This window comes from Pyricularia pennisetigena, assembly GCF_004337985.1.
Source record: "Pyricularia pennisetigena strain Br36 chromosome 4 map unlocalized Pyricularia_pennisetigena_Br36_Scf_6, whole genome shotgun sequence".
NCBI classification, from domain to species: Eukaryota; Fungi; Ascomycota; class Sordariomycetes; order Magnaporthales; family Pyriculariaceae; genus Pyricularia; species Pyricularia pennisetigena.
In genome coordinates, this window is record NW_021940918.1 from 2,468,044 (window position 1) to 2,495,109 (window position 27,066).

Genomic DNA, 27,066 nt, shown 5'->3' on the forward strand with positions numbered 1-27,066 from the left:
GACAGGGCACAAATGGGATGGACAGATGCTGCTCCTGCTGCTGCTGCTACTGCTGCTAACTGCTGTGGCCGGTGCGCGCGACCTGGTGGCCCTGGCCTTGCCTTGCTTTGGCCCGTCGCCTAAAAATCGACATCCACTTGTAGTGCGTCCATCCATTGGATTTCCCTTCAGCCCGAATTTGTGATGGAACTTCATTCCCGCTTCCACCTCCGATCGGTTCTTTGACAGACAGGAAAAAACAAATCAAAAAAACAGCCCGACGACCCAAAAGGCTACGGCGGATTCAAGCGTTCTGCATCGAGAACCATCTCTGGAGGAAGGCACTGTTCATTTCGTGGCAACTGCACAGCCGTTGGACACAAGTATCGGGAGGTACTCGCTCTACCGTTTTTGTTGCCAGCCGTTCGTCAATGTCCCGGTGAGCTGGCGGTTCAGACGCGCACGCCATGAAGGAATTTCTCGACTCGGACAGGCTCAACTTTCTAGTCTGGAGGTACGTTTCCGAGGCGTTTTTGCTCGATCCGCGCGACTGCATCCGGATCAATCGAACATTCAAACGCCAAACAATGGATTACTGACGGTGTGCCGCGTCTAGATATTTGCTTGAAGGAAGTAAGTAACTTCTGGGGTTGTCAGATGCAGCTGGATGACCGTGGTCGGGTGTGGGTATCTTTTTTTTTGCTCGTCCCGGGTCGCAGAACTGACAATCCGTCACCACCACCCCTTTGCCAAACAGATTATCGAGAAACGGCTGCCAAGTTCCAAAAGGAATGGCGCGTTAAAGAACCGCATAGACAGTTTGATTTTGCACCTCATGTTCAAAATCATGCTCTTGTTTCCATCGTGAACCGGGGGCTTGTGTACTGCGCCCTGGAGAGGGAATTTGCCGAGTCACAGGTGAGTCTTGAATTCGTTTTCTGAAAAATTCAATTGTTTTGCTTTAATTTTTATTTTTATTTTTATTTTTTTATTTTTTATTTTTTTTTCGTTGCACCCGCACTAGACCTGGCCACCTACCTTTGCCACAAAAACCAATCTTTTGATGCTTCTTTGGTGTTTCTAGTGATCATCACATTTCTTACATTCCCAACAAACAAATCATTTGTGTTTTTCTCCAGACGGTCACTCTAACACAGGTGTACAGGTGCCTCAAACTGCTTCGGGAGAACCCCGGGAGGCGCCGCATGGTGTTTTTGGACCCTTGATTGTACAACCCCCAGCGCCATTAAAAGCGCACAAAACAACCACATCAGCCCTCGATGCTGCAACAGAAGCAGGCGGCACAGCGACGGCGGCGCCAGTGGCAGCAAACGCAAATGTAGCTGACACCACTGATGCTGATGCCGATGCCGATGCCGATGCCGATGGAGACGCGGACCTGGATGCAGATGGTGATGCAGATCCTGATGCCGACGCAACTGGAGAGGAGGACGACATTCTTCCCACAGTGGAGGGAGAAAACAACCGAAAGCGACAACTGCAAGCGGCCAACGGCTCGCCAATGAAGCGTGCTCGGCTTGGACATGGCTACGAAAATGGAGTAGAGACTGGACCGACGCCCATGGAGATTGACGAGGCCGACAGTGGCAACAACAACAACCACGCCTACCCGTCACCACTGGAAGTGGACCAGATTGCGACGCCTCCTCCACGGACTTTCGGACCTGAGCAAGGCACGCAGGTTGACAAGGTTGATGAACTGACCCCCGAAACCATTTTTCTAAGCACGTCTGCCGAGGATGCATCAACAAACGCGGGCTCTGGCGCTGTGCCACCTGCGACGCCGCCAACAGAAAACACACCGTCCCGGAGTCAACCCAATCCTATCCTTCTGCATTGCGAGTGGAGCCCCAATGACCCATCAGTCTTGGCGGCTGCTGGAACCGATGCGCTAGCCCGCATTTGGACCGTTTCGCGTCCCACCCAGGCTGGGCCCGTGCCTGGACATGCGGCAGATCACGTGAGCAGCGTCTACGGCAATTTAACCGAGGATGATGCCGCCCCTGATGCTGTTATAACTGCTATGGCATGGAACTGGGACGGCAGTGCTCTCGCCCTTGCCACAGACTCGGGGAACAAGGCACGGATTAGCATATGGGCTGCCGATGGCACGCATCTGCAGCGCTTCGATGTTGCCGAACCGCCCATCATTAAGCTCAAATGGCATCCCAACAACACTTGTGTTCTTGCTGTAGCGCCCGACACTGAAGGGACTCTTGTTACGGTCTTTGAGACTCAGGTGTCGCATACGGTATCATACAGCCTACCCAGTCATGACCTCGACGCAAATCCCCTTGACGCTGCATGGATTAGCGATACCGAGTTTCTGCTATGCGGAGGAAGGCTGCTGGAGTCTTTCAAATACACAGAGACGGAGATTACCCTGGCGAGAAAATTCCCTACAAGGGAGAGCGATATCTTTACCCAGGTTCAGTTTGATTGGCGGTCCAAATTGGTGGCAACTGCCAGCGAGACGGGCGTGATAGATGTAGGTCTACGCTTTTTTTTTTTTTTTTTTTTTTTTTTTTTTTTTCCTTCTTTGGGGTGGGACTCAAATGCTAGTAATCCACGACAAACGATAAGCTGACATATTCTTGCTTCCTGTTTTAGCTCTGGGATGAGTCTGGTCAGCGTCGATCTATTCCTGCACACTCAGGGCCCATAACGTCACTATCATGGCAACCGTTGCAAGGCAACCCACCAGATGAGGAGAGATTACTTGCTTCAGGCGGGGAGGATGGAATCATCTCCGTTTGGAACGCGCGAGTGCCCGAGAACAAGCCGAAGTGGTCGATGACCATGGAGCCGCCCATCGTGGCGTTGTCGTTTACGCCCGACGGTGCCTTTATCGCTGGGGCGACTACGGACAGGATACTCATATGGAAAGTGGGCGAATATTCGATCCCCAGGGCGAGCTGGAGCAGAACGTCTCATGCGGGTTGGTCCAACTCTAAACTTGTCAATGGTTCTCCGGCCAGTATCGAAGATACCCACTGCTTGTGCTGGGATGCCAGCGGCCAAAAATTGGCCTATGGTACCAACAGCTTAGTAAGTCTCGGTTCCCTTCAGTTTGTGCCTTGCTCTGTTGCTAACCAACATTTCAGATCGCTGTGATCAACTTTAGATAACAGGGAAACCCCGTATAAACGGAAATTTTAGCCGTCATAGGCGATTCTCATTTGTCTGGACGCTGTTTTTAGAACTAAGTTGCAAAGCATCTTCATCTTGTCTTTACTGGGCGAGGTGTACCTGGCGCGTCACAGGCGATTGGCGCTTGGCTGAGTGGACTACGTCTTATAGTTGGGATGGCTGGGATATACGGAGTTGTAGGCGCTATGTGGGTTTTCGTTTGTTTTTCGGTATTAACACCAGGAAAGCTGATCTAAAATAGCCATGCTATATTATATAAAGGAGCATGACGTCGTAGTACAATGTCGTTGGCAATCTGAACTGTGCAACTCTCGAGAAAAAAAAAAAAAAAAAAAAAAAAAAAAAAGCAACACAGTGTCGGTTGCATTAAGGATAGTGAAATGGCTGATCCAAATCTCTAGGCAGTTAGGCTTTTTTTGGAAACATGAATCTGTCTTTGTCCTATACAGTGCCCAAATACAAATATATATAGCTCTTAGTACATGCATCGTCTGAATTCATCACTCGAACTTTGCCCAAATTTTAATTGGCATATTCTTCAGGAGGTATGCTGGGTAAACAAACAATGGCATCTACAATCCCTGTTGGTTACAGTAGTTGTACGATTTATTTCCTTTCTTTATCCTCTCCCGGTCACCTTCCAGTTTTCTAGCTAAGAGTTGACATGTCGCATGGAACAAGGGCTCACAGAGGAGAAGACATAAAATGGAATTAATTATGGGCATTGTGGCGAGCATGGCTGCCATTGTCCTTTTTTTCCTGCGGGGTCAAGAACAAAGGAACATGTCTTGCATCTGCAAGACATGGTTTATCAGTCACCTTATTTGTATACGTGCTCGAGTACTCTGGTGCCGAGCCGCCGCCAAATGCCCGTCGTGTGGGGTTGCCCTGTCCATATAGCCTCGATCCGCTTCACTAAACGGACCAAATGCGATCATGTAATCAAGTCTACAGATTGATGGTATAAGAAGAAGAACAGGTACAAGAGCCCTCTCATGTGGCAATTGCTTTTTTTTTTGTGCGAGTAGATGGTAGTGGTTGCCAAAGGTAGGTGGGTAGAATGCTGACGGACAGCATGACCCTGGATCTTCATTAGGCGCCCGCACGCAGTCCATCACCAACAAGCATGGAGATGTGTCAACGCTTCTGTTTCTCATAATTGCATTTGTGGTGAATGTATAAATAATAAATTCTAGTGGCTCTTAGACAATCCAAGCCAGTCACTCAAATTTTAGACATCAATTTTTTTTCTGACTGTTTTTCACGGCTTCTTTCATTGCGAGCAAGTCATCATCATCACTAATGCGTGGTGCTATTACATCGCGTTTTACTGCATGTGTTCGCCCCACTTTGAACTCACCTCAGTCCATTCACTCGAGTACTGCGATCGCCGAGCTCGAGGCAGCTTCCCGTGGGCATGAGCCTCTCTCATACTCCTAGTCTCTGTCTCTCTCTTTCTCTCTCTCTTTTCTTTTCTCATCTATCAATGATTATCTGATTTGCAAACAAGCGATCGTTGAGTCTCTTGCAATTCAAACATCGATGAATTTCTAGTCTGCCGGACAACCGCAACTAGGACAACCCAGCGTGCAGGCTTCCAGCCTTGACGGTAATATATCATTTCCTACAGCCTCAGGGCATAGTCATCGCGCCGGGGTCAGGCAGCGAAACAAAAACCGAACAATGTCCAGCAACAACACTCACTTGGCCGGGGCAGCAGGCCAGCCACCCCACCACTACTCGCCCACCTCCTCGTCGACCGCCGTCGATTCTGGCTACCACTCACTATCAACGCCCGGAAACAACGGTGGCGGCGGCGGCAACAGCACCAGCGGTACCGCTTCCTCCGGCAGCGGCCCCTTCAAGCGCACGCCCCGTCAGCAGAGACCGCCGTCGCCGCGGCCTCAAATGTACGGCGTGGCCCCTTCAGCCGGCGTCTTTACGCGTGAGATGCGGGACCGACAATCCCGCGGCAAGGACCCCTACGGCTCAGACGAGGACGGCAGCGGCAACGGCGGCCACCCCGAGTTCACTTCTGGCTCGTCTGGCATGCTTGGTCAGTCTGGATCGAGGATAGGGTGAGTGATGTCTGCCCATCTGCTGCTCTAGAAAACCTGGCTGTTTGATTTCAAGTGGTTTGGGACCGTGAAAGGGATTAAACAGCCAACACACTTGCCGCCGGCATCGTTTTCTTCACTTTGTGCCTTCAGCTCTTGCCTGACATGTATATCCATCCTGAAAAAAAAAAAAGATCCGACCAAGGGGAGCCTCGTGAGGTCCTGGAAAAGCGCATGCGCGCAAGGATCTTCCTCGAAGATCCGGAACTGTTGATGATCAGATCACTCGATACAGGCGAGGTACTTTTGCTTGCTTAACCCCCAACTCTCTGTTCCTCCTCCTGGCAAGGAAAACGACCTGCCGGGCTGTTACAAAACTAATACGGAACCATGAGCGCCTAGAGCACCACAGCAGCGCGTTTGCATTTCATGAGCCAGCTCTGTGGTTTGGATCCAGAATCCAAATACTCCAGAGCTGCCAATAACTCAAGATCCATATACCAAGCTCACAGCGGTGGAAGCGTACGATCCGGTCCGGGTGCTTCTGGGAGATCAAATTGGGGCTACAAGTAAGTGTTGGATCGGGATAAATGTCTGGGACACGCAATGTCCCAGGCCAGGTTAAAGAACGAGCTATCCGCTCCCTTCATCCGCCCTGGATTTCTTCCGCTAGAGTCTAGAACACATATCAGGGCCGAAACGAAAGGTCGATTAAAGATAAACATGTGGATACTGCTAGCGATGATGAGAAAATAATGAATCTTCAAAGTAACAATGCTCTTTCATCAGTCCTGTTCTTTTTTTTTTTTTTTTTTTCTTTTTTTATTCTAACAAGAGGGTATTGTACAGAGCCTGAATGGACCTCGGCAGCAAAGATGGCCGAGGGAAAAACTAAAAACACATCTGAGTTTAGAAAACCGCGTATATATACCACCAGGATATCGCAGACCGCTTGCCATGCTCGCAAGAGAAAAGAGAAAGAGAACAAAAACGTAGCCAGGGTATTGACCACTTTTGGTGGTTAGATTCCGGAAAAAGAAAACAACGGAGCAGTAGAAACGCCGGTCCCAATGCTATCATGGATGCAAACGTGTAGACTTGGCAGGTCAAGTCGGTCTTCATCTTCCAAACACTATTACACCACCACCTCTTACAGCGTCACTAGGCATACCTAGGGCTAGTATACTGCCGTTGAGGCGGTTGCCATTGCCCATTGTTATACGGGTTTCGGCTGTTATCTCGGGTGGCAGCAGCGGGGGGTGCTTGTAGATTGCCGTTCATGGTGCGCTGGTTCTGCGCATAAGCACCCCCTTGTGGTTGCCATCCAGGTGGGGGCACCTCGTCGACCGAGACCATGGATTGCTTCCTTTGGGACGAAGAGGCCTTCGCTGCTAGTGCAGCCGCTGCCGCCTTCTTCTTTTGCTTACGGAGGCGCCTCGACTTTCTGCGAGCAAAAGCCGTCCAGCAACAGCACAGTAGTGCCAAAAGCACCAACCCTCCGACAGCACAGGCCACAGGAAGAACGATGTTTTTGTTGTCGGTCAGCCACGTGCCGACCTCGCCAGCAAAGGAGGAACCCGTGCAAGCTCCGTTGATGCACTTTCCGCCGCCTTGGCAGGAAGTGCCATCGAGAAAGTTCTGCATCATTGTGAAGCAGGTATCTTTGCCAAATTCTGGAGACGCGCAGCTGAGCTGACATCCCGTGTTACTGCATGCATAAGTATCGTTGCCTGTGGTGAGTGATCCCATGAGCGTCTTGCACTGTTGGTTGCGTGATGTACACTGGCCCGAGGCACAGGCTAGGTTCTGGCCTGCCTCTCCACAAGCCTGACCATTTGGAGCGAAAGCGTTGGCCGGGCATACACCCGAGGTACCGCTGCATGTCTCGGCAGGATCGCAAGATCCAATGCTGGCACGGCATACGGTGCCCGCACTGGCAAACTTGCACTGGCGGTCACAGCACTCCTCGTTGGCAAAGTCGCAGGTCGATCCCGAGGTGAATTTGCAAGTTTTGGCGTCGCAGCATGGGTTGCCCTTGCAGCCATCTGAACCTCCGCAGTCACATTCCTCGCCAGCCTCGACGATGCCGTTGCCGCATTGACTTCCCGTAATCGTCTTGACGTCTCTGTTGCTAGTCAAGCAGCTTGATCGGACACTGTTGCGGCCAATGGCGGAGCAAATGTTACCGATGGTGCAGGGTGAGAAGTTGGTTATCTTGCTCCCCGTTGACGGGTTCATAATGAACTGGCCCTTGGCATCGCACGAGCTACCACTCAGGGGGCAGCACTGTTGCTTTGTCACCGTGCCGTCAGTACATGTACCAGCCTGGCAGTCATGAACAGCACCGAAGGTGTGCCCGATCTCGTGGGCAATGACCTGCCACTCCTGCGACGTCTTCACGACAACATTGGCACCTGCAATCGTTTCGTTGGTGTTTCCGCTACCTGGCTTGAGCGAGCCCTCAACGCAGAGCTGGCCCAGCCAGGCCAGGCCAACGGCTGCATCAGTGTTGCATGTTGTCAAAAGGGTCCAGAAGGCGTTCCGATCCTTAAAATTACCCCTCCAAGCCGAGAATAGATTCAGCCTATCAGTAATGGTAACCCCGTTGCCGCAATCCACATTCCAAGGGGCCTGCTCCGTGGCCTGAGCCGGACAGTTGGTGTCGCTGATTGTAAGATTTTGTATGCCTAGGGAGATGTTGAAGCTGCTCTCGTACACTTGCGATGCCGTGTTGATTTGTGCAATAATGTTTTGCCGGATTGCCATGGACGAGTTGAACTGCTTGCCATAAGTACAATCAGTCGCAACGCCGAGTAGAGCAACCTTCCTGGTCGTTGGGCAGCCGGCGGTAGAGCCAACGGTCGAGGCCAGGTTGACACCCGCACCGTTTCCCATCTGCGTCTGATCCTGACGGCGCACCAGACCCCCAGGCAGCCCGTTGACGCTCATGCCAGAGTCCAGATCTCTCGTGTCAAGTCCGCGATATATCGGATGCGCATCGTCCGCGTTGAAGTCAAGACCATCGGAAGAGCAGAGCGGTGACCTGGCAGACAGATCCCGCTTCCTCAGTTCGCCTTGGCTAGGCCCATAGCCTCCATCGTGTACGTGGGGGCCATCTCCGATATCCGAGTCCCTCCAGACGACCATGTACTCCTCGGGTGACCACTCAATATCCGGATCGGCGCGCTGCTTCGTCTTTCGGTAGGTTTCGTCGGTCTGTATATGGTGATCATCACCATCGATCCTGAAAGCGCCTTCGAATATGGGATGAACACCATCCCTCCGTATGTTGACCCTGGCCCAGCCGACGTTCTCCCAGTCGTTGCGGCCTTGTCGCAAGACAAAGGCTTGGCCCTGATATATTTTGTGCTCCATGCGATCAAGAGGTTCTATCGCGCGCACCTTGCCGTCCGGGCCCATGATTTGTACCACAGCATCCTTGGAAATGATGTCGTGATTCGGGGCAAGCGAAAGCCTTACTTTTTGTCGCCCATTGTGAATGAGGAAGGACAGCTCAAAGGATGAGAAGGCATGTACCCGTCTCGAATTGGCATCCGTATGGATGACGGGCTCCTCTAATCTGCTGACATATCGTAGCGGTTGTCTATCCGTTGAGTGTGCTGTTCATTGCGATGGGGGCTGTCTCAGCATCTTTCATACCCATCATGCCCGAAAATATTCGTACAGACCAGCGTATCACACGCGAAACAACAGCTGGCTCGATCTTGGTGCTTGCGGCCAAACTGCTTGCTTTATGGAGACTTACCAGTGCCAGACTGAGTGAGGAGCGCTACAGCTGCCAGAGTGGCCGCAAGGGCCCTCGAGAGGAACATGTCTGAGTGATCAAAATCGTATCATGCAATCCATGAACGATGTGGTTTCTGCTCAAGAAGAAGAAAAAATGACCGCGAAATTCCGAGTATGTATGTAGTTATGTTGAGTCGAGTAAATATATGTTCCTCTCACGTTTGCTCGTAGTGGAGCAGCTTATTGAAACGAAAGTGAGAGCCAGCCCCGAAACGAGTGAATACCTTGAATATGTTGAAAAAGAGAGAAAAAGGAAACAAGGAAAACAAGATGCGTGTGTAATATCTGAGCGACGGAGTATTAGAAAAAAAAAAAATCGAAAATAGAACAGGTCAACGACAAAACAGGAAAATAACAAAGGGTGGAAAGGCGTCTGTGGGCGGATGGGAATTGGAGAGAAATGGAAAAGGGACGAAATGCACGACGAAATCATCGCCAGTCAGTCAGCAAAACTCTACCATCGTTAAAGCAGACTGAGCGGGTAACTTCTGGGGGTCAGACAGCAGGGGGGGAGAACCGGATGTGGTAAGGTCGGTCGAGGCCTGGTCCAGCCTTCTTCTGTATTTGCAGGGGGCAGGGGTGGTATATGTGCTCAGCCATGGCAGGACGAAGGGGCTGTGACATGTGTGTGGCCTTGGCCCTACAGTATGGAAGCGGCTTATTACCTACCCACTTTGCCTGCCCGTTCGCCTGATTTACTTGGTTAACAATGCTCTCCTGTACGTGTCCCCAATCAATTGCATAAATAATCAGCTTCGTGAATAAATTCCTACCTAGTCTAGGAGGCACCTGATTACTTGGCAGATATACAGGCCACTAGCCCCGACCGTCCGTAATACAGGGGAACAGGTTCGTCCCAAAACCGGCCAAACATCATGGTGCTCTATATGGCTAGCCAGGTCGGTTCGAATTTTCTCAGTACTATTCTGTATTATTTACTGCCTTTTCAATTACTCTAGTGAAGCGCAGATCGTTCTGGAGCAGCCGTTGGGAATGACCAACACGAAATGGCCTTCCCCCGCAGTCGCGATGGTTTATTCATGTTACATTGCCAACCCGTCGCCCAGCTGGGCCTGAAACCTCCGATGAGATAAAGTCTTGAGTAATACAGCTGAAAAATTTGTTGCGGCCCTTTGCCCTGTGGAGTATTGAAGGGAGAGAAAAAAAAAAATAGGCATCGACCGCACCTAATGTACGACTTACTTACTCGAAGTACAGCCAGGACGCTGTGCCTACCTTGCCCAAATGCTATACCGTTATGGCGGTTACGATTAATTCTTCGGCTTCCGTGCTGAGCCGTTTTACATTTATTGCTTCTCTTCGGACGAAGAGAAGGGATGAAAAAAAAACAAGGTTTCAGACTTGCCCAAAGTCGCAAAAATATGGGGAATTTGAACCCCACTTTTTGTCAGTTTTGGTCTCAGAAAAAGCCAAGCATTTGTCACCGCCAGCTACATGTCTGTCTGGCGATTTGCAACCGAAATTCAGAGGAGCTCAAAAAGTCGACTTGGTTCTTGTAGTTGTTTTGTTGATCATAATCATTGTTGCCAATCGACCCCATCTGCGCCTCAATAATCGCTTTAGGAGATACAACAATACAGTACAGTAAGCATTCAGCAGACAGCCTTTCGAGCTCGGCTCAGACCTCTTTTCCTGATTCAGATCATCCCTGCCCCTCATGGGTCAAGCCCCCTTCTCACCATTGTCTGCCTAGCGGCGGGTGCTAACCGCTTCCTACCTAACGGTACAAAGTCCCTGCCTGCATTGTCCCCTGGCGAGTGGCCGGGGTCGAAAGAAAAGGTCTGTGGCGCGCTATTTCGGGACTCAAGGGCGGTGCAAGGTGAGCCTTACCCTGGAAACGCGACCACAGTGCCGCACCGTGTACGCTGCAATGCCTACGACAACATGCAGAAGAGGGCAAATGGTTCAAACAACCTAATCCAACTTAATCCAACTTAATCCATAATATCAAATCACTAATCGCAACTTCAGGCCAGCATTAGAATAGTTTATCTACGGTATTAGACATGAAGACTTATGCTGCGGCTCAAATCTGATGTTTGTTCGTCTCTGTACAGAATAAACAGATGACAGATTCTGGATTTATCGGTAGGTTCGACACCATTACTCGGCAACACTCCCTCCCAACCGTCGGGTCAGCCGGGTATGCCGAAATCCAGGGCACAGTCAACGAGGTCGCATAAGTCCGGATTTTTTTTTTCCTGCACATTTGTTTAGTTATTAAATCCTGATTTTGCTTCATTAGTGGCGGAAATTCCAAGGAGCAAAAGGCTACCAAAGGCTAATTACTCAACTAGGGTGCAGAGATCATCTCTGTAGTGACTGTTTACGGATAACAATATTGATTTGGTCACCTGCAGTGTCTGAGCTGAACCAACATCTTCTTTCTGCTGTGTGACCGCAACCCCTATGAGCACTCACCCTGTAAACCAAAAGGCTAAGTGCTGGTTTCGGTGTGAACGATGCTCAGAGATCGGCAGCCAGATTCCCTCGGACTACCTGGATAGGCTTAGTAGGTTATACGCACATGGGGTGGTCAGCTTCTTTCTCAAGCGGGCATGCGCGTCCTTGTATAACCACCAATGAGCCAACTACACAACTACACCAAGCCTACCATTGCAAATAAGACGGCCACCATTATGCGTCCAGGAAACATCACATGCGGACAAACAACGTGCGCCCCCCAACCCCAGCAACCTCCCATGGTGTCTCTCAGACCGATCTCCAATCTTCCTCTGAAGGCTAGATAAAATGGCCGCCACAAATGACTCTCCTCTACCATCTACTAAAAAGGGTTGCAAAGCGGTATACGTGGGATACCAGTAATTCCGCGTGTCAACTCGTCGTCCGGGTACGACGTGAAGAGGCCTTAGACTTGGACTGCATGTTTCAACGGACACCATGTCAGCCTTTCCACACTGTTGGTGACCCTATCTCCTGTCCCAGTGAAAATCAATCGGCCACTATAGCTCACTTGCCGGCTTGGGCAGGCCAACATATTGCACTTTATATTTGATATCATCTATATTTCTTCAAGATCTGTATGACCCAAGTATCATATCGGCCCCTCCATCCCATGGGCGGATATGACATCCGAAGCCGCTGGGCCACTAGGTAGTTCCGCCCTATAACATGCGCGTGTAGGCTTTGCTGCCATCTGTGGCGAACAGACTACACAAACATAGCCATGCTTTCTTGAATCATCACTGGCTAGTTAATTGCCAACCAATTACAATAGTGTAGTCAACCCAAATTACCATCACCCGATGGACAATTCGAGCTTCCTCGCTAAGTTTAGAGTTCATCTTTAACAAGTTGCAAAAACGGGAAATCGACCGCAGAGTCAACTTGTCGTGCGCTGCGTGTCTATTCTTGTCATATTTATCTCGGCCATTGTTGTGCATTGAGGTGTAACAACTACTTCTTCTTGGACTCATGGACGGCAGCGATGATTCTAGCAACCACCGTCGGGTCCGAAAGCTGATGAGAATATCTTGTGTTAGTGAATAAGTCCCTCTGTGAGACTTTACCAAGTATTATGTAGAAAACTTACAGTGCTAACATCACCAAGCTGGTCCTCCTCGCCGGCGAGGATCTTTCTCAGAATCCTGCGCATGATCTTGCCACTCCTCGTTCGTGGTAAATCTGGGACGACAAACACGGCTTTGGGTGCCGCAAAGGGCCCAATGCTACGCCGCACCTGGGTGATGAGTTCCTTCCGCAGAGCCTCATCGTTGTCCGTTGTAACATGGTCGGCCAGCGACACAAAGGCATTCACTGCCTGACCCGTGAGCTCATCCTGAATACCTACCACTGCAGCCTCGGCAACATAATGATGCTCAATCAACGCAGCTTCAATCTCCGCTGTTGACAGTCGGTGGCCACTAACGTTAACAACGTCGTCCACCCTGCCTCTGATCCAATAGAACCCTTCGTGGTCCCGTGCAGCACCGTCTCCAGTGAACTAGTGCGACCGAAATGTCAATACCCGCAATCATCAAAAGAAGGGGCTCTCTGGGAGGAGGAGCACTCACATAGAATCCATCGTAGACTTTCAGATAAGTCTCCATATACCTCTTGTGGGCACCCCACACTGTCCTCGCCATGCTGGGCCATGCCTGTTTGAAAGCAAGCACTCCTTCAACGTCATTGCCGTGGATCTCTTCACCCGATACGGGGTCAATGATGGCAGGTTCGATGCCAAAGAAAGGCAACGAAGCAGAGCCTGGTTTTGTAGGTGTGACACCAGCGAGAGGGCAGATGACATTGGATCCCGTCTCTGTCTGCCAGTAGGTATCCACGATTTGCGCCTGTTCCTTTCCAACGACTTCGAAGTACCATTTCCACACCTCGGCTGCAATGGGTTCTCCGACAGAGCCCAGGACCCGAAGGTGCTTCATTTCATGCTTGACCCACTGGTCTCCTGCACGCTTCAGCAGCCTGAGAGCAGTCGGGGCAACGTAAAAGTGGGTGATCTTGTGTTGTTCGATAATGTCCCAGTAGCGAGAGAACGTTGGATATGCTGGCGTGCCTTCAAACACGACCGTTGAAACACCCAGAAGCAGAGGAGCGTAAACGACGTATGTGTGTCCCGTGATCCAACCAACATCACCGCCGCAGAAAAATCGATCCCCGTCGTGGATGTCAAAGACATACTTGCCCGTCATGGCGGCACCCAATAGGTAGCCGGCGGTGGTATGCATAACGCCCTTTGGCTTGCCTGTGGAACCGGACGTATACAAGAGGAATAGGGGATCTTCCGAGTTCATGGGGACGGGCGGGATGTAATTTGGCCACTTCTCAACCTCCTCGTGCCACCAAAAATCGCGCCCCTGCATCATGGGGACATCGGCGCCCGTCCTCTTGTAAACCAGCACGTGACTGACATCTGGGCAATTCTTCAGGGCCTCGTCAACGATGCGCTTGGTACCAATCAGCTTGCCACCGCGCTTGCCCTCGTCGGTAGTGATAACGACCTTGGACTGGCCATCAACAACGCGGTCACGGAGCGAATCAGCCGAAAAACCTGCAAAGACCACGGAATGTACAGCGCCGATGCGCGTAATGGCCAAAAATGCGATAAGCGCCTCGGGGATCATGGGAAGGTACACGGCCACAGTGTCCCCCTTGCCAACACCCATCTGACGGAGAACATGGGCTGTCCTGCAAACCTCGCGCATCAGCTCGCCATAGGTCAAGGTTCGGCCGCTGCTCGGATCGTCCGCCTCGTATATGATGGCCACTCGGTTCGGATCCTTGAGTGCATGCCTGTCGACGCAGTTATATGAGGCGTTGAGCTCGCCCTCGAGGAACCAGGCACTATCACCAGCAGAAAGACTCCCAGAGTAGACAGTTTGAAAATCTCGGTTCCATGTCAAGAGCTCTCGTGCCATCCGCGCCCAAAATTGCTTGGGCTCCGAGATACTCTCCTTGTAGAGCTGCTGGTACTCCTCGAGGTCTGTACCGCTGTTAGTTGGGTTGTTTGCCAGTGGCAGCACCAATCCAAGACAACAAAGAAAGGGAATATAATAGCACCGTGCCAGCCCCTGAACACATATCGCATCAATTCCAATTGCTAATGGGCAGATACTTACTGGCTATATGAGGCTTGCTGGGATGCTCTGTTGATTTGAAAATTACATTGGTCAGCGATTTTTATGCTAAGCCATATATGACAAGCGGCCTGTGAGCAGGCAGGCCCGTAAGCTCATCCTGATCATGGAGGCGTGTTTGGCAGCAACATACTGTCGAGCATCTTCTGGGGAGGATCTGTCGCGATTCAAGAGATTTCCATGGTCAGCCCAGCTCCGAAACCGGAGGCCGTGTCGCTCTCCTTATCGACCCTCCACTTGCTCGCGCGCAACTCGAGCCAAACTCACGGTAAGTGTCGACTTCATGCGCCTCTGCCACAACGGGCGCCTTGGAAGCATCAGGAGCCATTTCGGGGTAACTGGCTGGTGCGATACTGCGTGAAACCCAGCGGAACCGTTGACCGTTGGATGAGAATGGCTAAATATGCCGGCGATAAGGTGAAGTAATCCTCCCCCCTCTGTTCTGAGCGCTGAGTTGCGTAGTCGTCACGAGTAAGTTCAGACAGTGTCCTGATGAATAGGAGAGAGTCACGGTGGCTTGCTGAACCGTTTCGGCGGACGGTGAATATTTTGCTGTAGTAAGTTGAGGGCTTGGTTTTTGTGATTAGGGAGGTGCCACCGAGGATTCTAGCTAGACTGGAGGTGGTACAACCAACGACAGCTGAAACTAGGTGGTTTTTAGTAATAAAAATAACAAGACACAAGCTAAGTCGAGACAGATATGGAGACTAGAAAGGAGGCCCCGTAGGGTAGGGAGGAAAATAGACTGCTCAACACAAATCAACGGTAGATAGACTCCATCCATGTAGGAAGGGTTCAGCTTAGTATTTATATTTACATACGAAATCAAAGAAATCTCATACAACAGGGCTAGCCGAGCAACCACCACCAATGAGGCACGACAGAAAGAAATGACGGAAGGGATGCCGAGGCGACGACGCTCAAAAGGCTGCGCTGCAGAATAATTAATTCATTATCTTCCCTGCCCCACCATATTGAATTTTGGCGGCGGTGACCATTACTGGCTGAGCCTAGGGGGGGCCTTGTGTGGTCCCTGCGAACCGGACATCCATGCCGGCCAGTACCGTACAATAGTGCTTCGCTGCTGTACCCCATATTCCGGAAGTTACCCACAGACAAATTCTGGCGTGCGTAGGGTGCGTCAATCCTGGCGATCGGTAAACCCCAACAAATTCACAGCCGGTCGTTTGAGTGGCCTTTTAGTTTTATTTCCATGTGTCCGGCCGAAACCAACCGATGCTTTAAACCCATCTGGCGAATGCCTGCCTACCCGGCACTTATCTCAATTGTTATCGACCTGCCTTGTCTACATCGGTAGTTGTCTTAAGATGTTTAAAGACCAAACCTAAAACGACGCACGGCGTGCAGTGTATTCGTATGTTATACTGTTCTGGGCCCTTCCCACCAAGTAAACATAACAAGACTCGGCCCCACGGATATTCTGCACGAATAATAACTTGTCCTCGATTCCTGGATTGGCCGTGGTCCGGATAGCTTTTTATTTCTATGAATCGAAATTGAGCAACAAGTAAAAAGACTGATATAACGGCCAAACGAGGGGCAGAAGACATTGGTGAACGCCATCGAAGTTCAGATTCTCGATCAATCACAACACCCATTTCGGGGATCAAAGATATTATGAATGCAAGCCAACCTAAAGAAAATTAATAGCTGGGTACTCCGTACTTCATCAAAACCAACCCAAGTGGTTGAGTTGGTTGGGACAGGTTGGTTGAGAGGTACCCGCGCACAGGGTTGGTGTACAATACACGACCAGGGTCCTGCGTTCTGGTCCCGAGAAATGCGTGCCTGCAGGGCTTTCCAGTGGATCTTGGACATGGATATGCCCAATCAGAGCCCGTACCACGCTCGCTTGCATCATCCTTACGATTCTGCTGCGGGGTCACCATTTATACAACAGCCAGCCAGGCTAGGCTGGCCAAAGAAAAAAAGCTAGTCCAGAGATTTAATCCTGTATTACAGGTTCTAAGGTTCTAGACTGGGTACTCCGTAGGTTGGTAAAATTGCCAATGGTTCAAGGTCGTTGTAGCTGGTAAATATTCGCCTCCCCTTGCTCTCATAATATCACACAATACACAAACGAAACGTACTTGTACCTACAAAATCCCTACTGGTTTCGCGGTTTTCCAGCGCATGGGATGCCCCGCCTCTTAGCTTGTCAGCCATGTCTAAGCTGGATGTTGTCTGTCAAGCGTTGCGGCGAAGCACTTCATTGCCAGCATTGTATCTCCATAGATCTCCAACAGGATTGGCTTGGTTGCAAGGTTTTGTGACATCTGGCTCCTTGGGCGTAGCGTCATGCTATTTTCAGATCGATCACTGTCCTTGTCTTCCGTTGCGCCGACTGAGCCATGTGGAGACGGACAGGCCAAAAGCTTAACATCCATGTGCCAGGCGCAGTCTCGTGGTTCAACATGCAAGGTGTGATGAACAACCGGCTTCTTATGGATGGACTAACCGAACTGGCGCAATCTTATATCGCACAGTAACCTACCTACCTTGCTCAGTCATAGACCGTAGACCAACCGACCGTCTATCGCTGTCAGATGAATTGCCTGATGCATCGCTATTTATGAAACTCAAGGTACCTGCCATCTGATATTGGGCTTTGCGGCTTCTGCCGAATGCTTCCGCAAGTCCGACTCAGCCTCGGGCTGGGCGGAGCTCGGCCAATCTCGGGCCAAGACTCAGCCCTACTCCCGGTGATGATTCGGTCGGGTCGGCACTTGGATACAGTCTCATTAAATGCCTGTATGGGGGGCCTTGAATAATTACAGCGAACGAGAGGACACTCCAGCTCGTCAATACCAAATGGATGATATATTGCTCACTAACGCCAAACACCCTGACCTTGAAGAAGCTCGCCGTTCATTAAGTGAAAGCGACGGTGCTTGTAAATTTTCCACCGCATCCCTGATAGACCGCCTCACATATCCATGCCCATCAGATACATCTCCAGTATCCTCATAAACTTGGCCACGAATGCTTCCAGATGGAAGATAACTTTGGTACCCATCTTGATACGGTGCTCATAGAATGCAGACCACTTGATGACATCCACTTTGAGATCGTCGTCGATCAGGGGTATCAGCTTAAAGGTCAGTGTTTTGAGAATTGTGGTAGGTGGGATGCAGTGCGTGAGCAAATCATAAAGCTTTGCGCGCACTTGAAGTATTCTTGCTGGCGTGTGCTCCTCCATGATCTCCTTGGCGATCTGGCCTATCAAAGCCTCCCAATCCGGCGGCGGGATCGGGGTGTTGTCTTCTACTTTCTCACTGTGACGCATCTTTGTTAGCCTAGTCCTGTGCTCAAGGAGGGTCAGGGTGGCAGGATCTCACTTTTGCGCATGTACTGTCTCGAGCATCAGCAATGCCCTCCGCAAATTCCTCCCACTTTCTTTAGCTATCCTCTCATGCAGCTTTACCGAAACGGTCCAGCCCTCCTTCGCCGAAGCGGCAAGAACTGTGCAAATCTCCTCCTCTGTTGGAGCCGCAACCCTGACAAGCAGAGTTCGTGATCTGATAGGGGCAATTATGTTTGCTGTGGAGTTGGCCAACAGGATCAACCTTAGATTCGGCGAGTACTTTTCCATGGTCCTTCGCAGGGCGGCTTGGGCATCGCGAGAAAGATGGTCCGCTTCGTTGATGACGACCACCTTGAAGCGCTGGCGAGCGCCTTGGTCGACTTGTTGTGTCTGCGCCACCTCCTTGAGGAGGTCTTGAATGACGACCCTGTCGTAGTTGCCGACATCTGAGGGGGTGATTTCGAGGTGGTAGATTGAGGCGACGATGTTGAACTCGAGCTTGCGATTACTACTGGTCTGAAAGACGCGGGCATCAATCTTGATCTTGTCTACTCCAGGCCCGTACAACTCCTTGAGAGTTGCTACGATACGGGTTTTCTTGCCAGCGCCCGAGGGTCCATATATTAAAAGATGAGGGAAATCGCCGCTCTGGGCCTGTACATAGCGACAGTAGCTGAGTTAGCGGACGTCACTTTACGCATGCTAGTAAACCCAAGACTTACCAGAGATCGAAGCCTTTCTGAAAGCTCTTCATGATACGTGAGGCTATCCAACGACCTGGGCCTGTGTTTGTCAACAATCAAAGCCATGTCTGCGTTGTTTCCAGGGAGATTACGAAATCCCGCCTCTTGAGGGTGTGCAGATTTGTCTGATTGTCCTGTCTCTTTTGGATACAAAATCTGTCGCCGTGGGGATATGAAGCGGGGGGCAGTGACTATCTTGCTAAATCATCGAGAGAGCTGTGCATCAGTCGATAGTGAAGGCTGCACTTGGCGGTTGAGACGCGACGCGACTGAAGTGGTTGAAGTGGGGCACCATATTTCGCGGCGAGTTGGTTGGCCCCGTCGGGAGGCTGCCGTACTTTGCGACAGGGGGGCTCGGGCCCGGTCAAATTGAGTCGAATCATACGGAGATGCTCGATTGACGATGTTAAGTTCAGGGTGCATATTGCAAAGTAATAAACTTTGGCTTTGGCAAATAGAGCAAGTTGAACAACCCTTCCTTCATCGGCTGAAGGTAGTTATATAAGGCACAGTCAGTTTTACATAGGGCCGGCATTTCTCGTATATATCACATTCTATGTTGTACATTTTATGCATACAATATAAGGCCAAGATACAGACCATTAGCTACTGTGCTGGTGAGGTTGAGTTCGGGGCATTCGTCACGGCTGAGGACTGCGGCGTGACATCCAGTGTTCCAAGGCGCTCCTGGCGTGCCTTCATCCATGGCCTCTTCAAATCCTCCAAGGTCAATCCGTTTTCCATCTTGGTTATGCCAACGCAGGGAGGATCGCCCTTTTTGATAATTTCACACTGGCCTGAACGGGTAACAAAAGTCAGCAGAAATACCTATTACATTAAAATGGGCCGACTGACCTGGTATTTTTGTTGCGGCCAACCTCAGAGCATCGCGAATGACCTGCTCGTGCAGCACTCCCCTGAGCTCAAAGATGACGTGACTGACAGAGATACGCGCCGCCCAGTGGTCAAAGGAGCCCTTTCCTTTACCCATACGGTGCTACAGATAGAGATGGGTCAGTTGCATGTTCAGACGCGGTGGCATCCTGCAGTGCAGGCCCGGCTATCGTGCGGAAACTAACCTCGTTTCCGCTAGTGAAAACGCCAATGTTGCAGTTGACTCTCTTGTAAAGTCGATATTTCTGACCACGAAGGCGGAGCTTGATAACGTTCTCTGCCATCTTCAAGTGTTTCGCGCTGACCCTCCTATCGTGATCTTTCATTCGGAGCCCATAGTCGCCCCATACCACAGTTGTCCCCTTCATAGATCCTCCAGTGGGAACACGACACCTTCCCTTCATCTTCTTCTTCCTCCGGTCCAGCTGCGGCTCGAGCCATGACAGCTTGGGCACTGTTGATGAGAACGGCCTCGCATTGCGAATTGTCGGAAGAGCAGGGAGAGCTCGCAAGGAAGTCGGGATTATCGAGGGCCGCAATGTCGTCGCAGGAGCAATCCTCAAGCCCTGGAATGCGGCCAGCAGGGCCGAGGGTGTGTTTCGGCTCATGGTCTAATTTGCAGAGGATCGCGAGCCGATGCAATCGCTCCCGTTGTTGTTGTGGCTTCTATCACAGACCCTTTCATGAAAACAGCACGTAGTTGGGGATCCACATGCAAAACTGGACGGATGGAGCTTGGGCCTTTGCCATCGGCTTATGTCATCGATGGAGTTGTAACATACTCCACTTATTTTCTAATGAGAATGCGAAGTCGCGTCATTAACGCGTTGTTGCCTGGCAGGTAGCAGACGTCCTTTTCAACCCGATTTTGTACTATCACCGTCTCGCATGCCGCCGGCAAGCTGCTCGGATTTTCTTAGGCTATGAGCAGTCATTGTGAAACATTCTGTCACTTCAAGGATAGGATTGCTACGCAATTTGCCTCGTTTGTAGTTCTTGTCCCAACTAAAACCTTAGCCACTCACCACGAACAACAGCCATGCCGGCGGATATACGATCTTTCTTTGGGGGTAAAGGCGGTGCCGCCCCCGCTAAACCTGCAGCTTCGAAAAAGGAGAACGAACCAGTCAAGAAGGCAACAAAAGCTCGCAGTAGTAAGTTGAGGATCCCATTGACTCCCCGTTTGACACTGCTAACCATTAGTCAAAAGCCCGAATTGTATTAGATGATAGCGACGATGAGCCTGTTGAGTTAGTGTTACCAGACCATAACCCGTCCCAGTTTTCTTCGCTGACCAAGATGACCCAGGTCCTCGAAGGTTACAACAAGAGCCACACCCAAAAAGAAGGCGAGGTATGGTTGGCTTTGCGAATCATCTCTCTTGACACGACGATAAGCCATTGGCTAACTAAATTACTCACAGCGCGGATGCTGCCAAAGGGACTGCTATCACTGCCAGTGATTACTTTGCAAATACTGCTTCAGGTGACAAAAAATCACAGGCAACTCCCAAGGCTACCTCAAAATTCAAGTCGGAAGTTGAGGTTCGAATCAGCCCACGGACCAGGGCCAAGGCACATGCGGAACCGAGCTCTGCGTCGACAAAAACGACCAACAAACCGGCACCTTCACCGGCTCCAAAGGCAACTGCAAATGCAACCGCAAAGACTACTGCGAAAGCCACAAAACCGAAGAAGCCGGTCACAGCATACAAGAAATACGACTCGGACGATGACGATGACGCTTTTGTTGATGACGATGAGGATGAAGATGATGATATATTTGCCGCAGATGTTGGAGGACGAGGCAAGCGGAAGAACGACGATTATGTCGAAGAGGACAGTGACGACGAAATTCTGCCGCAACCTAAGAGGGTTGCATCCCGTGGAAGACCCAGAAGAGGTGCCGCAAAGGACGAGTCATCTGACGAAGAGGAGGGTTCGAAACCCACCAAGAGTGCTGCCACTAGCAGGAAACGAAAATCTCCTCCAACTGACCCAGAAGTGTCCGATGATGAGGACTTGAAGCCGCGCAAGAAACCAGCTGCGAAGCCACGAGCCACCAAACCTAAAGTTGCACCCACTGAGGACCCAGGTATCCAGGCTATCTTGGACAACGTTCCTACTGTTCGCCCGCCAACGCCGCCCCCGAAAGATCCGAATGCCAAGTTTGATTGGCGAAAAGCTCAGGCCGGAGGAGGCAACTCAGGGGCACCACCTGCTGCGGGTTCCATTGATTTACCCGAGGGTCAGGAAGACTGTCTCAGTGGACTTACCTTTGTGTTCACGGGTCTCCTCAAGACGATCGGGAGAGAAGACGCCCAGGCTCTCGTGAAACGCTACGGGGGTAAAGTGACGGGTGCCCCAAGTGGGAAAACCAGTTTCGTGGTTCTTGGAGACGACGCTGGCCCCAGCAAGCTTGCAAAGATCAAACAGCATAAATTGAAGACTATCGACGAGGTGGGACTTTTTCATCTGATCAGCACGCTTCCGGCGCATGGAGGCAGTGGTCTGGGGGCTGAAAAGGCGCGTGAAAAGCGTGAGGCGGAAGCGGAGAAGGTCAAGCAGGCGGCTGAGGAAATGGAGGCCGAAGAGAAGGCTAAGAGGCTAGCGGCGGAGAAAGCTCGAAAGGCCGCGGGCGCCAAGGGTGCGTCTGCACCACCGGCACCGCCTCCACCCAACTCGCAGCTTTGGACAACAAAATACGCTCCCACGGCACTCAACCATATATGCGGCAACAAGGCTCAGGTGGAAAAAATCAAAAACTGGCTTGAGAATTGGCCCAAGTCAAGAAAGTATGACTTCAAGAAGCGCGGCGCGGATGGCTTGGGTGGTGAGCGTGCCATTATTATTTCTGGCCCTCCAGGGATTGGAAAGACAACAGCCGCCCACATGGCCGCTAAGCTGGCTGGCTATGACGTTCTCGAGAGCAACGCCAGTGACACGCGGAGCAAGAAGCTGGTTGAGAATGGCGTTAGTGATGTGATAAACAACACATCGCTCCTGGGATACTTTTCGGGCGACGGCAAGAAGGTCGAGCAAGCCAGGAAGAACATCGTCTTGATCATGGACGAGGTAGACGGCATGTCCGCCGGTGATCGCGGAGGTGTCGGTGCGCTCGCAAAATTCTGCAAGAAGACCGAAGTTCCGCTCATCCTGATCTGCAACGAGCGCAGATTACCCAAGATGAAACCGTTTGATCATGTGGCGTTCGATATTCGCTTCAACAGACCGACAGTAGATCAGATTCGATCCCGGATCATGACGATTTGTCACCGGGAGGGACTAGGAAAGATGCCGCCACAGGTCATCGACGCCTTGATTGAAGGCTGCAACAAGGACATTCGTCAGATCATCAACATGGTGCACTCCATCAAACTCGATGGCGCCTCCCTCGACTATACTCAGACCAAATCCATGACGAAGGCATGGGAGAAACACGTCATTCTCAAGCCGTGGGATATCTGCCAGAAAATGCTTGCGGGTGGTCTCTTCTCACCAGCAAGCAAAGCTACCCTGAATGACAAGATTGAGCTCTATTTCAATGACCACGAGTTCAGCTACCTGATGATTCAGGAGAACTACCTTGGCACGAAGCCAATGGCTTTGAGCGGTAAGGGCTACAATAGAAAAGAAGAGAACCTCAAGTATCTGGAGCTGGTAGAAAAGGCCTCGGAAAGTATCAGCGACGGCGACCTAGTCGATCGTATGATTCACGGTCCGCAGCAACAGTGGTCGCTGATGCCCACGCACGCCGTTTTCAGCTCAGTCAGACCGGCTAGTTATATCGCTGGTCAGCTCATGGGTGCCAACTTTACGTCATGGCTGGGTAACAATAGCAAGACAGGCAAGCTTGGTCGTTTTGTGCGCGAGATACATTCGCACATGAGACTCAAGTCCTCTGGTGACCACAACGAAGTCCGCCAGCAGTACCTTCCGGTACTTTGGAATCAGATGATCCAGCGACTGGGAGTAGATGGTAAAGATGCCATCGACGATGTCATTGAGCTGATGGACAGCTACTATCTCACTCGTGACGACTTTGATGCAATCAAGGAGCTTGGTGTTGGGCCTCAGGATGAGTCCAGGGTCAACATTGAGACGCAGACCAAGGCTGCATTTACTCGAACGTAAGTTTTGGCAAGCTCTAACCATACACGCACACATCTTTAAACTGACCACCTTGACCGCGATCCAGCTATAACTCCATGTCTCACCCAATACCATTCATGAAGGCGAGCAATGTGCAAGCGCCCAAGGCCGCGGCCAAGGAGATGCCTGACCTGGAGGAGGCCATCGAGGAAGAGGACGATGCTGCTGTTGTTGCGGATCCTGCCGTCGATGAAGACGAAGAAGAACTTGACCTCAAAAAGGACAAGTACATCAAGCAGCCCAAAGCCAAGCCGGCCAAGAAGGCGGCACCCGCAAAGAAAAAGACTGCCGCATCAAAGAAATCGGCCGCTGCAGAGGACGATTTTATTGATGATGACGACGAGCCCAAGCCTGCGGCGAAAGGTAGGGGTCGTCCTGCCAAGTCTAAGAAGTGAACACGTTACTTTTTGTCTATGTGCTGTCAAGCTTTCAAGACCCTCGTGGAGCAAGTCGGCGGGACACTTGTATGCGCAGCGCTACTGTGGTCTTGCTGTGTGGTGGATAAAAAAAGCAAAGTTAGCGCCGTCTCGGCTGTTGCCATTGTTGGTATGAGTTGCTTCTGCCTGCCCGTTGTGGCTGAGCCTTATTTTGATGTCACGCAAGCTAGAATTTGGGCGAGAACATTTGCTACGAGGCACGCTGTGTAGATTAATAGAACAAATGTTTTTGTTTTGTGGCAAGTACTTCTGTTGACTGGCCGGCTGTCGTCCTTTTGACAATTCTCTAAGTTGAGACTTGGGGGTGATCCTATTCAGGAATTATTTCAACATGGTCACGTTATTCAGGAGAGGTCTATATTGCTTGTAGTAATAGGAACGAGCTCGTTCAATTATATCTAATCTAGTGAGTAAATCTAAATTCGATTCACAAGAACCATTATTCCCTTCGCTCCGCATTATAGCCGCCGTGTACAGGTAACAACGAGATTCAAATTCTATCATATAAAGCATACGCCTCCGATACATGAAACTTTTGAACGCCGTCATGACCGCTAATCGCAGGTGACAAAGATGAACAATTATGTGGTTAAGCCAGGAAAAAGAAACGACTACAGGGATGGAATGGACGCTTGAAAGTCGTACAAGTATTAAAAGCTGGTATCATTGGGTTGGGTATTTCAACGAGGGGGAAAAAAAAAAAGTAAGAAGAAGTTGTGCACTGTTGATTCTAGCATCTCGAGAGGCAGAGCTTAAACAGCGCTCTGGTCCTTGCTCAGAACATGAGGCTGTGTGCTGAGGCCATTGGTCGGGACAGGATCTTTGATCTCGGCATCGGCAGAAGGCAAGGACCCCCTGGATTCGCGCGCGGCCTCCTGCTCGTGCTGCTGAAGCTCAATGGGAGAGCCAGTTGGGGCGAACTTGCTGCGGGCACGGATCTTGTGTCCATACAGGTAAAAGATGACAGGAATGGGGATCATGACGGCAGCGACGCAGCCGAGCAAGGTGCTCGCCCAGTTGATGCCCATGCCGTTGAACATCTGACCGGCGAAGAGGGGGAAGGCGGCTCCAAACAGACTGCGCAGGAACGTGTTGCCCGCGATGGCCGATGCCGCAAAGTTGAGGTAGGCATCGACGAGGTAGTTGAGAGCCTGGAGGAAGATGGACATGAGGCCGAAGCCCGTGAGGATGCCAGAAGCGGTGGGGACAATCCAGTGTATGTCTTTGTTGTAGCCCGTCCAGCCGAACCAGAAGATGCCTCCCGTGAAGGCAAAGGCTCCGGCGATGACGGATGGCAGCCTCCACTCGGGGACGGCGACGTCGTTATTGGCTGCGAGTTTGCGGTTGAACCACGGCTGCTGCAAGAGCACGACGATGCCGGCGAGGAACTGGCCAATGATCATGCCGAAGAAAGCAAGACCGGCGATGCCGCCGGAGAAGCCGTAGACGCCTTGGAAGACGAGCGGGTATGCTGTGAGGAAGAGGTATAGGAGACCTGATGACCAAACCGAGAGTTAGTAACGAATCACGGATCGTGTTGGGTCGGGCCTGCGTCATAAAATGAATATCGTGGGTTCCCTTACCGTAAATGAAAGCCATGTAAATACTAAGAGACAGCACGATGGGCTCAGTAAACAGGATTCGCATGGGTCTCGAGAAGTTCTTGTTGACAAGCTCGACAAAATCAATCTCGATCTCCTCCTGCTTGGCGTGAATGCCCCAGTTCAGCGTCAGTCTCCGAAGCTCGGAGGCCTTTGCCACCAGAATGGAGGGGGGATATGTCTCCTCGAGGAACAAGAGCTCCAAGATGAGGGCGACTGCGCCCATGATGGACGTGAGCCACATGGTCCACCGCCAGCCGAGGTGGGATTCGACAATAAAACCGCCAATGAAGGGAGCCAGGAAGGGGCCGGTGAAAACAGCCATGCTGAAGACGGTTATGGCTATTCCTCGGGTGCGGTTGCCAAACATGTCGCTGAAGACGGCGGCGACGACGGCCAGCGGACAGGCACCAAAGAAGCCAGAGAAGAATCGGCTAATCAATATCGTCTGGATGTCTTTACCACTGGCGGTTGCGATAGAGAATATGGTGAAGCCAAGCATGGATAGCAGCAGCGGTAGTCGGCGCCCCTTGAGCTCGGACAAGGGCGCCCAGAGTGTTGGACCAAAGGCAAAACCAAGCACGAAAAAGGACACTCCCAATATGCCGACTTCAGTAGAGACGCCGAACTCGACTGCAAGAGCCCTGGTCGCAGCGGAGAAGATTGAGGACGCGAAAGAGGATGTCATGGTAGTGTACCCCAGGATTACAGCGGTCACAGCCTTCTTGCTCAAGGGCCAGTTCTGTGCGTGCATGGGATCGTCTGGCCCGTCAAACTCGACAACATACTCCTCACGGTCGGGCAGAGGGGGCGGGTACTCCTTTCCGGCACCAAAGGGAGGGAGGGCCTTGGAGGTAGTCCTCCTGAACCAGCTCCTCCGGCTTGTGCTGCCGGCATCGCTTCGACTCCGGCCAACGGTGGCACTGTGTTGACTGCGTGCGGTGTGGATGCGGCTGAGCACAGTAGGGTGCCTCTCCAAGTCCTGCTGGGTAGCGACGCTGCGAAGACTGGTCCCGTCTCGCGACCTCGATGCTGCCGCGGCCGCTCCTGTTGCACGACGCACGGACGAGACAGATGAAGCAGTTGAAACTGAGGAAGCCGAGATGACACGCTCTATTTCGTTGCTATTGCGGCGGTTCAAAGGGCTCTGGGGGGTGTGTGGCCCAGGTGATGCCATGGCATCGACCTCAGCCCGGTTGAGCTCTCGGTCAACCTCGTTCATGTTCGATATTGCTAGTAGGCCTGTAAGTTGCTGTATTTGGAGGAAT

General features: G+C 51.4%; 9 protein-coding genes across 9 annotated transcripts; 3 read left to right on the forward strand and 6 right to left on the reverse strand.

Annotated features, from left to right (window-relative positions):
• Positions 1–446: 446 nt before the first annotated feature.
• On the forward strand, positions 447–3,128 carry PpBr36_06325 (uncharacterized protein; the record flags this gene model as incomplete). Its single annotated transcript, XM_029893471.1, has 6 exons — positions 447–493; positions 596–612; positions 737–897; positions 1,145–2,488; positions 2,611–3,048; positions 3,105–3,128. 6 exons carry the CDS (start codon positions 447–449, stop codon positions 3,126–3,128), a joined length of 2,031 nt encoding a protein of 676 aa, XP_029746121.1.
• Positions 3,129–4,833: 1,705 nt separating this feature from the next.
• Positions 4,834–5,780, forward strand: PpBr36_06326 (uncharacterized protein; the record flags this gene model as incomplete). The annotated part of the gene is made up of 3 exons (XM_029893472.1): positions 4,834–5,228; positions 5,402–5,507; positions 5,610–5,780. 3 exons carry the CDS (start codon positions 4,834–4,836, stop codon positions 5,778–5,780), a joined length of 672 nt encoding a protein of 223 aa, XP_029746313.1.
• Positions 5,781–6,368: 588 nt separating this feature from the next.
• On the reverse strand, positions 6,369–9,040 carry PpBr36_06327 (uncharacterized protein; the record flags this gene model as incomplete). Its single annotated transcript, XM_029893473.1, has 2 exons — positions 6,369–8,827; positions 8,974–9,040. The coding sequence occupies 2 exons, from the start codon at positions 9,038–9,040 to the stop codon at positions 6,369–6,371; spliced, it is 2,526 nt and encodes an 841-aa protein (XP_029746124.1).
• A 3,412-nt stretch (positions 9,041–12,452) lies between these two features.
• PpBr36_06328 (uncharacterized protein) lies at positions 12,453–14,975 on the reverse strand (the record flags this gene model as incomplete). Its single annotated transcript, XM_029893474.1, has 6 exons — positions 12,453–12,515; positions 12,589–12,999; positions 13,070–14,493; positions 14,630–14,656; positions 14,781–14,804; positions 14,915–14,975. 6 exons carry the CDS (start codon positions 14,973–14,975, stop codon positions 12,453–12,455), a joined length of 2,010 nt encoding a protein of 669 aa, XP_029745700.1.
• A 2,259-nt stretch (positions 14,976–17,234) lies between these two features.
• PpBr36_06330 (uncharacterized protein) lies at positions 17,235–17,579 on the reverse strand (the record flags this gene model as incomplete). Its single annotated transcript, XM_029893475.1, has 2 exons — positions 17,235–17,417; positions 17,511–17,579. The coding sequence occupies 2 exons, from the start codon at positions 17,577–17,579 to the stop codon at positions 17,235–17,237; spliced, it is 252 nt and encodes an 83-aa protein (XP_029746285.1).
• A 15-nt stretch (positions 17,580–17,594) lies between these two features.
• On the reverse strand, positions 17,595–18,781 carry PpBr36_06331 (uncharacterized protein; the record flags this gene model as incomplete). The annotated part of the gene is made up of 3 exons (XM_029893476.1): positions 17,595–17,943; positions 18,007–18,626; positions 18,695–18,781. The coding sequence occupies 3 exons, from the start codon at positions 18,779–18,781 to the stop codon at positions 17,595–17,597; spliced, it is 1,056 nt and encodes a 351-aa protein (XP_029746286.1).
• Positions 18,782–19,321: 540 nt separating this feature from the next.
• Positions 19,322–20,217, reverse strand: PpBr36_06332 (uncharacterized protein; the record flags this gene model as incomplete). The annotated part of the gene is made up of 3 exons (XM_029893477.1): positions 19,322–19,512; positions 19,571–19,712; positions 19,795–20,217. The coding sequence occupies 3 exons, from the start codon at positions 20,215–20,217 to the stop codon at positions 19,322–19,324; spliced, it is 756 nt and encodes a 251-aa protein (XP_029746284.1).
• A 431-nt stretch (positions 20,218–20,648) lies between these two features.
• On the forward strand, positions 20,649–24,155 carry PpBr36_06333 (uncharacterized protein; the record flags this gene model as incomplete). Its single annotated transcript, XM_029893478.1, has 5 exons — positions 20,649–20,763; positions 20,835–20,859; positions 20,918–20,962; positions 21,033–23,738; positions 23,807–24,155. 5 exons carry the CDS (start codon positions 20,649–20,651, stop codon positions 24,153–24,155), a joined length of 3,240 nt encoding a protein of 1,079 aa, XP_029746019.1.
• A 794-nt stretch (positions 24,156–24,949) lies between these two features.
• Positions 24,950–27,020, reverse strand: PpBr36_06334 (uncharacterized protein; the record flags this gene model as incomplete). The annotated part of the gene is made up of 2 exons (XM_029893479.1): positions 24,950–25,692; positions 25,781–27,020. The coding sequence occupies 2 exons, from the start codon at positions 27,018–27,020 to the stop codon at positions 24,950–24,952; spliced, it is 1,983 nt and encodes a 660-aa protein (XP_029746287.1).
• Between the last annotated feature and the right edge of the window lie 46 nt (positions 27,021–27,066).